This window comes from Sinocyclocheilus rhinocerous, unplaced genomic scaffold, assembly GCF_001515625.1.
Source record: "Sinocyclocheilus rhinocerous isolate Xijiao unplaced genomic scaffold, SAMN03320098_v1.1 scaffold157, whole genome shotgun sequence".
Lineage (NCBI taxonomy): Eukaryota > Metazoa > Chordata > Actinopteri > Cypriniformes > Cyprinidae > Sinocyclocheilus > Sinocyclocheilus rhinocerous.
Window position 1 is genome coordinate 1,200,188 of NW_015665038.1, and position 14,043 is coordinate 1,214,230.

General features: G+C 35.6%; 1 protein-coding gene across 1 annotated transcript in view; it reads left to right on the forward strand.

Moving 5' to 3' along the window:
* Positions 1-11,758, forward strand: part of olfm1a (olfactomedin 1a) — a 16,060-nt gene extending 4,302 nt beyond the window's left edge. The window contains exons 2-6 of the mRNA XM_016542033.1: positions 537-686; positions 822-977; positions 3,424-3,643; positions 8,973-9,079; positions 10,847-11,758. Coding sequence (XP_016397519.1) covers positions 537-686; positions 822-977; positions 3,424-3,643; positions 8,973-9,079; positions 10,847-11,521 — 1,308 coding nt within the window. The 3' untranslated portion in view covers positions 11,522-11,758. The remainder of the gene's footprint in view (positions 1-536; positions 687-821; positions 978-3,423; positions 3,644-8,972; positions 9,080-10,846) is intronic.
* The last annotated feature ends 2,285 nt before the right edge of the window (positions 11,759-14,043 follow it).

The following is a 14,043-nucleotide window of genomic DNA, read 5'->3' on the forward strand; positions in this document are numbered from 1 at the left end:
ATAACAAATATATTATTGTGATAATATATAAAATAAAATCATATAATAATATTATTATTTATTTTGTTGTATATTTATATAATTTTTATACTTTGGGAATACAATTGCATACGGTGTGAAACATTACTGATTTGTTTATCATTTTCATTTCATTCTGAAACTCATGCTTCCTAGATTAACATCCTTACAATTACAAAACCCTTGTCTATATGAGCCAACTAAATAAAGTTGGTGACATATTTACTTCACAGAATAAACATTTCATAAAGCACAAACAACCAAATGCTCATGTTCAAGGCATTAAAAAACAATCCATAAATGTATGATTATTGCAACAGAAAACTTGCACTGGCATGACAGTTTCCATCAACTGGCCGATAATTCTGTCACTCTGACCCTTGTGTAGAGTTCAGATAATTAACCTTCCCAAAGACTGCAGTGCGAGAAAGAAGAAAACTGTTACTAAGCTGATTCCTATAAAGCACATCCTGATGAGTCACTGACCTTTTTTCCTCTTTGTTTTGCCCCTTGCCCAGGTGCTGCCTGCTAACCCAGAGGAGTCATGGCAGGTGTACAGCTCAGCTCAAGACAGTGAGGGCAGGTGTGTGTGCACTGTTGTGGCTCCTCAGCAGACCATGTGTTCACGGGATGCCAGGACCAAACAACTGAGACAGCTCCTGGAAAAAGTAACCTTTGAAAATAATCCACACACATATCTACACAAAGACCTACTGACAGAATGCATAAATCTTTTCAGCAAGACAAAAGGTCACTCAACACAGCTTATTCTTCTTCTCTTATGTTCTCTTTCTGTCTCTCAGGTTCAGAATATGACTCAGTCCATCCAGAATCTTGACCAGAGGACCCAGAAAGACCTGCAGTATGTGCAAAGAATGGAGGTGCAGTTGAGAGGCCTGGAATCCAAGTTCAAACAGGTGGAGGAAAGCCACAAGCAGAATATCGCCAAGCAATACAAGGTGCGTACAAATACATGAGCTCATCCAGATCAGTGTGCTTATTCCATTGTCAATGTCATATTTCATTTGTGACCGGGTACAACATGTCTCATTTACCAAAAGGTTAACTCACTTATTTAATTGAGCTCCCAATTACGTTAACAAATCAATCTTTGAGAAAACTAGTGAGCATATTCATTTTCTGTACATTTTCAAGCCAAGTGAGCTCAGAATATTTGTTATGAATGATTTTGTCCTCCTGAGTGGACGCCACGGGCATTTTCCCCACAAGAAGTGAATTACAAAACATGATTCATTTTGGCGACATAGCATCTTTTCCATCTTAGCTATTGTTAGCTGTCTGACATCAGTTGCATCTGCATGCTAATGAGGCTGTTGCTATTTTGCTAAATGGAGGCGCAGTGATTTTGTTGCACATTGCAATTTGTAGTGTGTGTATCGAGCTCCCAAAGCGGCATAGATTTTATAGATCAGTCTAGCACTGTCTCTTAGCTCTTTTGGCATCATCTAGCCCTTCAAAGTCTTTTAAACAAAAATAGTGTATTGAGCATTTTGTTCTAATCAAACTGAATGTTACGGTCAGGAATGTGGCACCTCTTGTTCATTTACCAAGTAAGAAAACTACTCAAAACATTTTATGGCTTGACCTTTAAACATTTATTACATGAAGCCATCAAATATTTGGATGCAGTCGCTGGAAAAGGTCATCTTATACACCATCATATGATCTTTATACCCACATGGGAGTCCACATGATGAATGTTTTCAGAAGTTCAGGTATACACAGAGCATATACAAACATGGCATTTTAGCCGAAATAGGAATACATATAGAATTTGACGGAATTATGGGACAAAGGAAGTTTTCTTTGTTTGAACAAGGGGGATTTAAGGCTTATTGATCCCAGTACAATATAATATCATGTAAGCCTTTCATATATTTGGAATCATTAATTTGTATTATTATTAATATTATTATTACTAGTTTTATTCAACAATTAAATTGATCAAAAGTGACAGTAAAGACATTTATAATTTTACAGAAGACTTCTATTTCAATAAATGCTGTCTTTTGAACTTTCTGTTAATGAAAGAATCCTGAAAAAAATGTCTAACAGTTTCCACAAAAATATTAAGCAACCACTCTTTTCAACATTGATAATAAAAATAAAGGTTTCTTGAGCACCAAATCAGTATATTAGAATAATTTCATATTAGAATGATTTCTCATGTGACACTAAAGACTGGAGTAATTCAGGTTTGCCATCATAAAAATTATTTTAAATTGTAACAATATTTATAATTTGTTCCCACAACTTATTCATTTGTTCATGTGTACTAGTAAATCGTGACCACATACCACATAATAATTCATTTGTGTTTTAATTATATCAAAATGAGGGAACAAATTAGTACAACACAGCTACGATTTACTAAAATGTGGGAACAAATTAAGTTTTGGGAACTAATTTTTTATTTGTGGCCTCAATTTAAGTCAAACAAGAAAATGGAGTAATAAAACAAGGGAACAAATTCTTAATTCTTGGCCACAATAAATATGTTTTTTTTTTCTGCATGTCATGTGCAGAGCTACGTACATAAGATAATTCTTTAAAAAATATTTTAAAAATCTTACTGGCCCTAGACTTTTGAACGGTAGTGTATGTATAGTTTTAATAACTTGCTATTAATATTATGTTCTTTCTTCATCTATGTCCTGATTTATGTGGTTTAAACATGGCAGAATCCATCATGATTATTTGCACTTGTGCAAATAATTTCAAGCATGTGTTTGTGTGTTAGTTCATCCTATCAAATTATTTTAAAAATAAAATGCTGCATTATTTCTGTACAAAAAGCTGTATCTGTGAAAATGTATGTGTTAGAAAGGCTAGCGAGTTAGTTATTCAACCAAATTTCATTTTCTTGCTTGCAGGGCTAACTTTATGAATTAAATCAAAGCTGCAGAGACTGAAGAACAAGTTCAATGCCATTGTAATCAACTGGTCAACTGATCGCATCATTCAGTTTATTTTAAATACAAAGCACCTTTGAATTGTGTTTGCAGTCTTTTTGTGCATGCCACTATTGCAGCCTTCCATGACTAGATTTTCTTATGTTATGACATCTCCATGTCTATAATTCAGATTTGTTTATGCACATTTGGATATTTCGAAACAAGGGAAACTATTGTTGTATGTGAAGCATGTAACCCTCGACACCTTGCATTTTAAAAATTGAAAAATAAAGAGAGTTTTTTTCAAATTTTTGCTGGTGTACTGAGAACTTGTTTTATACCACATTGAACTCTACATCTATTTGCTAGGCACACTCATAGAGTGAATTATGGTAGAGTAGGCAGAGAGGGCAAGTGTAGGGCAAGACAGGTGTTTGGACGCAATCGTTGCACGCATGCCTACTGAACCAAGCCTATTTTAACCTTTCAGGCCATAAAAACGAAAATGGAGGAACTTAGGCCAATGATACCAGTGTTGGAGGAATACAAGGCCGATGCAAAATTGGTAATGCAGTTTAAAGAGGAGGTCAAGAATCTGACATCAGTGCTAAGTGAACTGCAGGAGGAAATCGGGGCCTTTGACTACGAGGAGCTTCACAACAGGGTGTCTAATCTTGAGGAGAGGCTTCGTGCATGCATGCAAAAATTAGGTAGGATGAGTTTGAACACAAACACAAACAAATTTTATATTTCATTTCAAAATATTATATATGACAGTGCACAAGAAAATCTTTTTTTTTTTTTGTAACACACTTTAGTATGCAATATAATTTTTTACTAGTTCATATTTTTTGAATAACAAAAATAGGCCAGAAAAAGACACTCTAAAAATATATTGGTGTTGCTTTTATACAGTTATATCAGGAAATTAAAGACTGCACAAATAAAGGCACACTTCACTTTTTTTTCTTATTAAAATAATAATTCACCAAAAATGAAAATTTGCTGAAAATTTACTCACCCAAGATGTAGATGGATTTCTTTCTTCATCAAAACAGATTTGGAGAAATTTGGCATTATGTCACTTGCTCACCAATGGATCCTCTGCAGTGAATGGGTGCCGTCAGAGTGAGAGTCCAAACAGCTGATTAAAACATCACTATAATCCACACAACTCCAGTCCATCAGTTAACATCTTGTGAAGTGAAAAGCTGTGTGTTTTTAATAAACAAATTCATCATTAATGTTTTTTGTGCTTTAAACTGTTGTTTTTGGCCAAATATGAGTCCATAATCTATAATAATGCTTCCTCCAGTGAAAAGGTCCATCCTGTTGTCCTCTGACATCAAAATCCACCAACATATTATATAACTGTTTTCCCTTCAAACGGTGTTTGATCTGTGCATGTTTCTCTCCTGATTCAGATGAGACAACTTTTTTTTCTTTTTTTTTTACTGAAGAAGGCAATATGGATAAAGGACTTAGTTTAGCCGGAAATGACTGTTTGAAGTTAAAAATGTCTTAATAAAGAATTTGTTTATTAAAAACACACAGCTTTTCACTTCACAAGACATTAATTAATGGACTGGATTCGTGTGGATTACTTGTGGATTATTGTGATGTTTTTTGGATCAGTTCTTTGGACTCACTCTGATGGCAGCCATTCACTGCAGAGGATCCATGAGCAAGTGACATAATGCCAAATTTCTCCAAATCTGTTCCGATGAAGAAACAAACTCATCTACGTCTTGGAGAGTAAATTTTCAGCAAATGTTCATTCAAAAAAAAAATGGCACATTCATGGCACATTTGAAATAGCTAACATAGTGTAGCCTCAATATTTATTGAAATTGCAAATTCAAGGATGCTTCTCATTAAACACATTAGTCCTAACTCTATGAATGATGATTGAGCAAAAATACAAAACACTGTAATTTATTGTGCAGCTTGGAGGCATTAGCATGCTGAATTTAAACAACACAAAATATACACCGGTCTTCCTTTATCCCTGTCATTTTCCCTGTTTGAAATGCTGTATCTCAGCATAGCTAATCTGATACAGATAGTAGCAGCAGATTCAGATGTTGCCTTATTCTGAAGTGAGGAATGGATTTCATATGGAAGTTAGACACAGACATGACTAATGAGAAGCTGCTGTGCTGTTCTCTCCTCTAACAAATGCCTTTGGGTCCACCTGAGCCATGGCATGAATTCATAGCAACTTTACAGGTTAATTAAATAACATGATCAAAATTCAGTATGACAGGGCACAGTCTCTGACACATCTCTGATTTATAAACAAATCCTCAGTTGAAAGAACATCATACGATTTTATCCAAAAGCAAAATGCACATTTTCACAGAAATCTTAAAGGGGTCATATGATGCGATTTCATTTTTTCCTTTCTCTTTAGAATGTTACAAGCTCTTGGTGCATAAAGAAGATCTGTAAAGTTGCAAAGACTAAAGTCTCAAATACAAAGAGATATTCTTTATAAAAGTTAAGAGTTAGCCACACCTACCTAAAACGGCTCGTTCGAACACGCCCCCACATATCTACCTCACTATGTGGGAAGATTTGCATAATCGTATGACCATTCATACATTGGAATATAGGTCAGAAGCTCTGTGTAACAATAGAGAATTGCTCTTGCTTCTTTTTGGAGCATTTATTTTAGATTCAGACGAATAACAGATTTAGTACGCATGCATAATGCAAATGCAGCCTTACTTTGATTGATTAAAGGAGGACACCATGCTGGGTTTTGGTGCTTAACAATAAATACAAAAAAAAAAAGAGCTGCAGTTTTAAGTTTTCCACTGAGCCAAAAGCTACATGCAGTGATAAAGAGAGCCATCTAAATATGATCATGGGATTCTATTGAAAGATCACTGCTCTCAGTACTGTAATCTCCTGGCTGCATGAATTTTTGATGCTGCATTTCGCAAGGGATTTAAATCACTGGGTGGGAGAAAAACACTGATGATTTGTTCACCGGTATAAATAACGTGGACTTCATTCATAGTTAGTATTACATTCATAGTTAATAGAGTTTTGAGAGAAGCCTGAACAAATTAGTTTGTGATTGTTGTCCATAAAATTTCAAGCAGTTTCAACTGTGTCCTGTGATGTGCCACAATTTTTGTCCAGTTATTCTGTAATTATTATACAGTAAAACAGTAATACTGTGAAATATTGCATGTTATATGCTCAAGTAACATTAATTCTTATCAATGTTTTAAACAGCTGTGCTCTTTAATAGTTTTTGTGAAAACCGTGATACATTTCTGAGATTCTTTGATGAATAGAAAGTTCAAAGTACAGCATTTATTTGAATTAAAAAAAAAACAATATTTAAAAGTCTTCACTGTCACTTTTGATCAATTTAATGCATCCTTGCAGCATAAAAATAGTTGCATAAATATCTTTAAAAAAAAAAAGCGATATTTCTGACCCCAAACTTTTGAATGATAGTGTATATTGATATATTTGCATACATTCATGTAAAATTTAATCTAAAATCTTGATTTAAAAAGGCAACAACCATTTACAATTCCATTTATTTTCTTGGAAAGCTGCATATGTTATGTTGTAAAAGACAAATTCAGTTGATAGCTAAGGATAAAAATCACAAAGAGTCAAAGCAAAGAGTTATCCATACATTAAGGTGAGTATTGGGTTTCTGCTAAGCTTCTCTAACAAATTATTCCCTTACGCATAGCACAGTAGATTTTGCGAAAGAAAAGAAGGGATGGGTTGGCAACATTTAATGCCATGACATTATGCAAATATCTGAGAAAATTACATAAACGTGTTATCTATGCAACAGTAGTCACACATTAGCGATGTATGGCTGTGAACTCAGTGTTACTTGCTGTATATTTCAACATAATTGCATCAGCTGTCAGTGTCAGAAGCATAGATCCTAGCCTTCAGTCCACTGTATATTCAGTTGTACAGTGGTGTATAAAGTACCTGAAAGCCATACTCAAGTAAAAGTACAGATATCTTACCAGAAAATGACTATTATAAGTATTATTACTTCGTTACATTACACCACTGCAGTTGTACGACTGCTTTACGATCCTAGAAAAGGTTATGCACTACGTTATCACATAAATACACTAATAGAACTGCAATTTATCGCCTGTAACAGACTATTTAGCTAACATTTGGCCATCAAGTCTGGTGTAAAGACTGACCACCTGTGCCGAGACAACAATCAGGCTGGTAACTGTGAATATTATGTGCCATAGAATCTCTGTATGTAGGTTTTGTCTGCAGAAGTATGTCTGAAACGGAGAATTGGGTGAATAAATTGCAACTCATTCAATCCCAAAAGGATTATGGAATTGCACAGGTCAATATTAGCAGATTATGAGTAATCATATACGTATGAGGTCAGTCTGTTCAAGGGCTTTGCACTCTAATGTAGGGTATATCAGTATTATTTGATAGCAGTAATGTTATGCCAAAGCTTCTGTTTAAAAAAAAATAGCTCAGTGATTTGTAATTTGAAATAAGAGTGCAATATAAAATAAATATGTGATAATGGGCAGTCAGCCGGTCATGATCACAAAATAAACTCAGATGTAAAGCAGAAAGTTCTTATATCATCCTGAAAGGGTTTATTTTACAATGACTGGCTGACTCACCAAATAAATAAATATATGAACATGAAATATTGATTTGAGTTTTTTATCATGTGAGAAGAAAGAGAGCGCAGAGGGAAATGAGAGACTTAAAAACAGCATGGAGACTGGTTGCCAGGGACAATGTCAGATATACAGTTTCACGTCATTATGACCGCAGAATTCCATGATTGACCAATCAGAATCAAGTATTCTGGAGAGCCGTGTAATGACACCAGATAGCCAGGTCAGTGAAATACAAAACAGTTCTTTCTCCAGAACTGGCTCCGGTGAGGTTTTACATAAACCAGCACGATGATCGCATTTCAGCGCCAAGAATAGAATATTGGAAAAATATCATGGGAAACAGAGGAGTATCTATAAATGTACATTTCGTTTAAAAGCAGTTGCTTTGCCCCATGCAGTGGACTGCCAGAACAGCAAAAAAAGTGAGAGAAAGGGAAACAGCATCAGTTCTCCGAAAGACATAAAGTGACAGAATAATAGAGAAAAAGCAGTTCAGAAAGAAGTATAAATGAGAGTAGAACACACTTCTTTGTGTATGAGGACTCTTACAACACTGCAGATGACGATACAAGTTATGCTCCAGTGCGTCTGTCTGACACTGTGTCAAAACAGAGCGTATGAGAGGTTCACTGATGCCTGCAAACTTCTGCCTGAGTGCCTAACACATGCCAGAATATGACAGGAACTCCAACGCCTCCCCCATCCACCACGTGCCCATTTACCAGTGCAAAACATTGAAGTTTAACAGCATATCACTCACTCATTAGAAAGCAAAGGAGCAGCATGTTAAAGGAAATGGAAGAATTCACCAGAAATGAATTTGTCATCATTTACTCACCCTCACACCATTATAAATCCATATTATTCTTTTTTTTCTTAGAGATGTCAGGCGGGATGTTCATGTTGCTCTTTTCTACACAATGAAAGTGAATGGTGACCAGACTACTGCAATTACAGTAGTCCATATGACTCGTGCACTATTCCAAGTTATTCTTGTGATTTGAATATGCATATTCAAATGTGGCACATCACAAACAATTGTGAGACACATGAGAACAAATGACATTTGGTATCATCAATGCTAAACCTGGTGTGATACATCTCAATGTGCAACACAATAAGTGAATAACTTATTTTCGGGGGGGTTCTCCACAAAGCTGTTATGTGGTTCAAGTCTTATGGACTAATTTTAGGTTGATTTTATTGTGCATGACAGCCCCTGGTCACCATTCACTTTCATTATATGGAAGAGAGCAGCATGAACATTCTTCAAAATATCTCTTTTAATGTTTTATGGAATAAGAAAGTTGAACATGAGTTTGAGGAAATGATGACAATAAAATGTTGAGTTTTACTTGTTACCATGTTTTACTGTCATCAGCTTGTGGGAAGCTGACAGGAATAAGTGATGCTATAACCATAAAGACATCTGGATCAAGATATGGATCCTGGATGACTGATCCGCTTGCCCCTGACGGTGATACGAGGGTGAGTTCATCAAATCTTTACTGTCTTAGCTGAATTCCTCTGGATTGTGTGTGTAAGAGAAAAACAGCTTTAATCACTTCACACCCCTCATTTTAATCACAACTGCTTTTGTTTTTAAAATGTATTTGACTTCGTCTTGTCAGCACTCTTTTTGTCCCTGCAGTATATTTTCTCCTAAACATGCCAAGAGTGTGGTTTATTAAATTACTGGCACACATTAAGATGCAAATGATAGGTGTAAATCTTGCAAGATTTCATTAGTGTGGCAGCAAAGTCATTCCCAGTAAGAGCTGAATGATGTCTGTTCATTCCTCCGCCAGTATTTCCCGCACACAAATGCTGGTATATTTCTGTTGGTTTCATATCTTTGTTTTCAGACAAACTTTAGTATTCTGTGCTAAAAAGCAAAATCTTGTACAACTGTTTTAGCAGGGGCCTTTGTCTTTCTCCAATTTCTTGAACAAATCTAACACATCCATCTTGGTTAGATGTCAGTAGTGAGTAAGCTGCTTGACAACTAATCCATGATCCCATCATATATTAATGCAACAACTTCAAAGAGGATGGCTGAAGGTGAAGCGGTGGAGTTTTTAGCTCCTTTGAGATGGATCGATCCAGTAGAAAAGCCCAGAAACAGAAAGGCATCTGGCCTGCAGATCTGTCTGAGCCTTAAATGACTGATGATGGGTCAGAGAGTTGCGCTTGCGTGAAGCCTCTGATAGCCTTAGTATTTATTTTAACAGTGAATATACACTTAAAAGGGTCAAACAGTGTAAAAACATGCTTTTTTATGAATTGGGTTTTATGAAATCAGTTCAGAGCAAGGATAGGATAATAGGCAAGTAAAAGAATACATTTAATACATCAGTACCAAAGACTGAGATTGCATGCTGACCTTGACTGTGAAGGGATCAATGACATAAAAGAGCATCCACAGTAAAGAAAAGGAAAAAAATCGCTTGTGCCAAGTGAATGTCATGTGGTGTATCAAGTAAAAGTAATAACATATTTTCCTTTCAATGAATACATGTTTGCACACATTTAATCATAATTTTTTTTAAATAAATGTAAATATATTTAAATATACTTCAAGGTATTGTCAAGGTACTTTTCAATATCATGAATTATTAATTGATAAATATCATAACATTTTTGGAGAGTCACAACACATGACATTTTACAACCAGAACTAACTTTGCCTCATCATTTGTTTTGTTTTGGTCACACCACTTGACTTTTATTTGGTGGACAGACGTTTTTCAAATTTTAATAAGCAGTGAAGCAGTTTAATTATTTTATTCTACAAAATAATAATGAAAAATTATACTAAACTGCTTAATAAGGTATTCTTTAAGAATTTCATTCTTCTATTGAGTCTTTTCTTCTTCTTCATGATATCAGGACAGTTGTATCACTCTGACATGTTTTTTATTTTTTATTTTTTGACTGTATGCCCCCAAAAATATCAAAAACATTTTAGATGTACTTTTGAAAAAAACAAACAAAGACCATTTTCGGTAGCACTTTATTTTCTTGTCCCGTTCCACATGTACATAATACATATAATAACTAGGTACTAAATGTGAACCTACCCTTAACCCTCGTGAACCTACTATAACCTTAACCCATGTAGTTACCTTATATTTCCCTGTATTTTCTTAGGTAAATACATGCAAGTGCACATACCGTAAAATAAAGTGCAGCTCCATTTTCATTTGCAATGTAAAGCGTATAAACGCTGATGTGCATTCATTTTTCCACCACCAGGTGTGGTACATGGACGGTTACCACAACAACCGCTTTGTCCGGGAATACAAGTCCATGGCCGACTTCATGTATTCAGACAACTTCACCTCACATCGACTTCCTCACCCCTGGTCGGGCACAGGGCAGGTGGTCTACAACGGCTCCATCTACTTCAACAAGTTCCAAAGCAACACCATCATCAAATTTGACTTCAAGACAGCCACCATCAGCAAGTCCGGTCAGTTGGATTACGCCGGCTACAACAACCGGTACCACTATTCCTGGGGTGGTCACTCCGACATTGACCTAATGGTGGACGAAGGTGGGCTTTGGGCCATCTATGCCACCAATCAAAATGCAGGGAACATTGTCATCAGCAAGATCAACCCACTTAACCTGCAGGTCATCAAAAGCTACACCACCAACCACCCAAAGAGGAGCGCAGGCGAGGCCTTCATGATCTGCGGGACGCTTTATGTCACCAACGGATACTCAGGAGGGACAAAGGTCTATTATGCTTTCCATACCAACTCCTCTACTTACGAATATATCGACATCCCCTTACAGAACAAGTATTCCCATATCTCCATGCTGGATTATAACCCTAGGGACAGAGCTCTTTACGCATGGAACAATGGACACCAGGTGCTGTATAACGTCACCTTGTTCCACGTCATTCGCTCTGAGGAACTCTAAAGTGACATTCTCCATCCCTTTGAGATATACAGTAGCACTGATGGAGTTTATTACTGAAAAATAGAGTAATGCCTGATGATTGTTCAGTAAAAGAAGACATTAAAATGTATCAAAAGTAATAGTTAATGGCAACATAATGAACAGCTGCCAAAAGGTCTTTTTTTCTTTTTTAGGCTTTTCTTAGATGACTGTGTTTGAATTATCACTGCAAAAAAATGTATTAATTAGTATTTTTGTCTTATCATCTAGTAAAAATTTTGAAACATTCTTAAAACAAGATCAATGTACTTGAGAAGCAAAATTGCGTAAAATAATGTTTCTTGTTTTTAAGCATAAATTTAACAAAATTCTGTTAGATATATTCTTAAAACACTATTACATATATATGTATATATATGTACTGTATATTATCTGAAAACAAACCCAATTTTGCTTCAAGTAAATTTATGTTGGTTTTTAGGTATATTTAGATATTTTAACTGCAAAACAAAAACACTAATTAATCAAATAATTTTTCACGGTGTTCTTAGTACTTGTACAGCTTTACGAACATGATTTAGTTACATGGTAGAAGGTAAAGAAGTGTGACGTAAGAAAGATGTCATTTAGTTACCCAGTTATGTCCTTTGTATCGAGAGCAATCAAAACTATTTAACATCAACTAAAAAACCGAAGGCACTGACTGTTGGAGGCACTCTTAAAAAACTGCAGCGTGTTGTTGTGACTGTATGTAGTTTGATTTTCGCAAAGATTTGCATGAACATTTTTAGAACTACGTTTCACATGATTGTATTATTTTTCTCACAGTAATATGAACCTTATACGTGAAAAAGAGATTAGATTAGTGATGGGTTTGCTATTCTTCTTGCCATGTTTCATTTTTGCTGTATCTTTTGTGTTCCTTTTAAAATTTGTGTTCATAAAGTGACTTAAATAGTAGGATGGATTGTAAGAAAAAGAAGCCAAGAGTATATATATATAGATATAACCTGTCAGCAAAAAAAGTGTCAAAAGACAATGTGAAAAAAAATTATTTACAAGGTATTAATCTTTGACTGTATTTCAAGACAGATCCATGTGTCAGCTGTTAGAAGAAATAGATGGCATCATCTAAAACTGTTACGCTTGCATCCGTGTTGTACTTGCAATGTGATTCATATCAATAAAGCCAGTCTTTATTTTACAGTTATTGCCTGAAGAAAATGAAATCATGTGACATACGTGCATATCAAATTACAGTCTCCAAACTATAGATCTAAATAAATAAAGAAAACAATAATCTCCTTATTTGTCTGCATAGAAAAAGATTTCTGCGGCTAATGACCCGACTCCAGCTTCCGGAGCCTCTGGAGCCAAGGGAAATGTCAAATGGGACTGAATAGTCTAAAGAAAAAAATAAGACCAGTCTAAAGGTGGATGTCATTACCACCCTATATTCTTTCTCCATGGCAACGGGGGCAGAAAGTGATGACCTCATCTGTTTGGCTGCAGTGAAAGCTGATCCGGAAGCAGTGGGACACGCACTAAAGACAGAGCAACTCATTAGCCCTCAGCTCTTCTCTAAAGGCAGTGTCAAACTGAATTGTCTGGTCTGTCTACGCTCAGCAAATGCACATTTAATTCAAGCCACTGTGACACTGGCAAACTGCTATTCAGGGAAGACATCAAGCACTAAAGGTGCTTAGATTTAATGGCATTTCTTTCTTTCATCTCAAGGTAGCCATCAGATCAGTAATCTAATTCCCCTCAACTCCTCAGTGCCATGGAGCCACCGCATAATTGAGCCCCTCTGTTACATTCTCATAGTGATCATGAAAGAGTCATCTTCTTCATTCTTTATAATTGTCTATAATGTAATGATTTCACAACAAACATATTCTAGTGTCACACTTGGAGATACAATGGATATGTAAAGGGATAGTTCACCCAAAAATGAAAATTCTACCATTTACTCACTCTCGTGTCGTGTAGTGTTGCTTTGGACGCAATTTTTTTGGACAAAAACACTTTTCTAAGTAAAATCTTTTTTTGTGTGTGTTCCACAGAGGAAAGGAAATCATACAGATTTCAAGCAATATGAGGGAAAGTAAATGATGACAGAATTTTCATTTTTGGGTGAACTATTCCTTTAATAGCATTATATATTGCAGTTTTTAACAGGCTGTTTGGCTGGGCAACGTGGCCCTGTTAGCCCCTGCTGGTAGATGGCGTGACTGGTACCATCTGGCTGCAAAAAAGCATCTTTTTCCATTGAGGGCCATTCAAAATTTCCCGTGCAGTACATTCTGATGAAGATGTTTTTGCAAGCAACATATTTCAGGTTGGAGCCTGCAGTATGAGCCTTTAATTTTCATATAGACTGAATACTTTATAGAACGTTTTAGACTTTATTTTGTTTTTGGCTTTTATTTTGTTGTTGATTTTTGTTTGTTTGTTTGTTTATGGGTACTTTGTGGAACATTTGTTTTTGTATGTTATGCTCTGTCCATAGCTTATGCATAATTATCCCCCCCCCTTCAGTT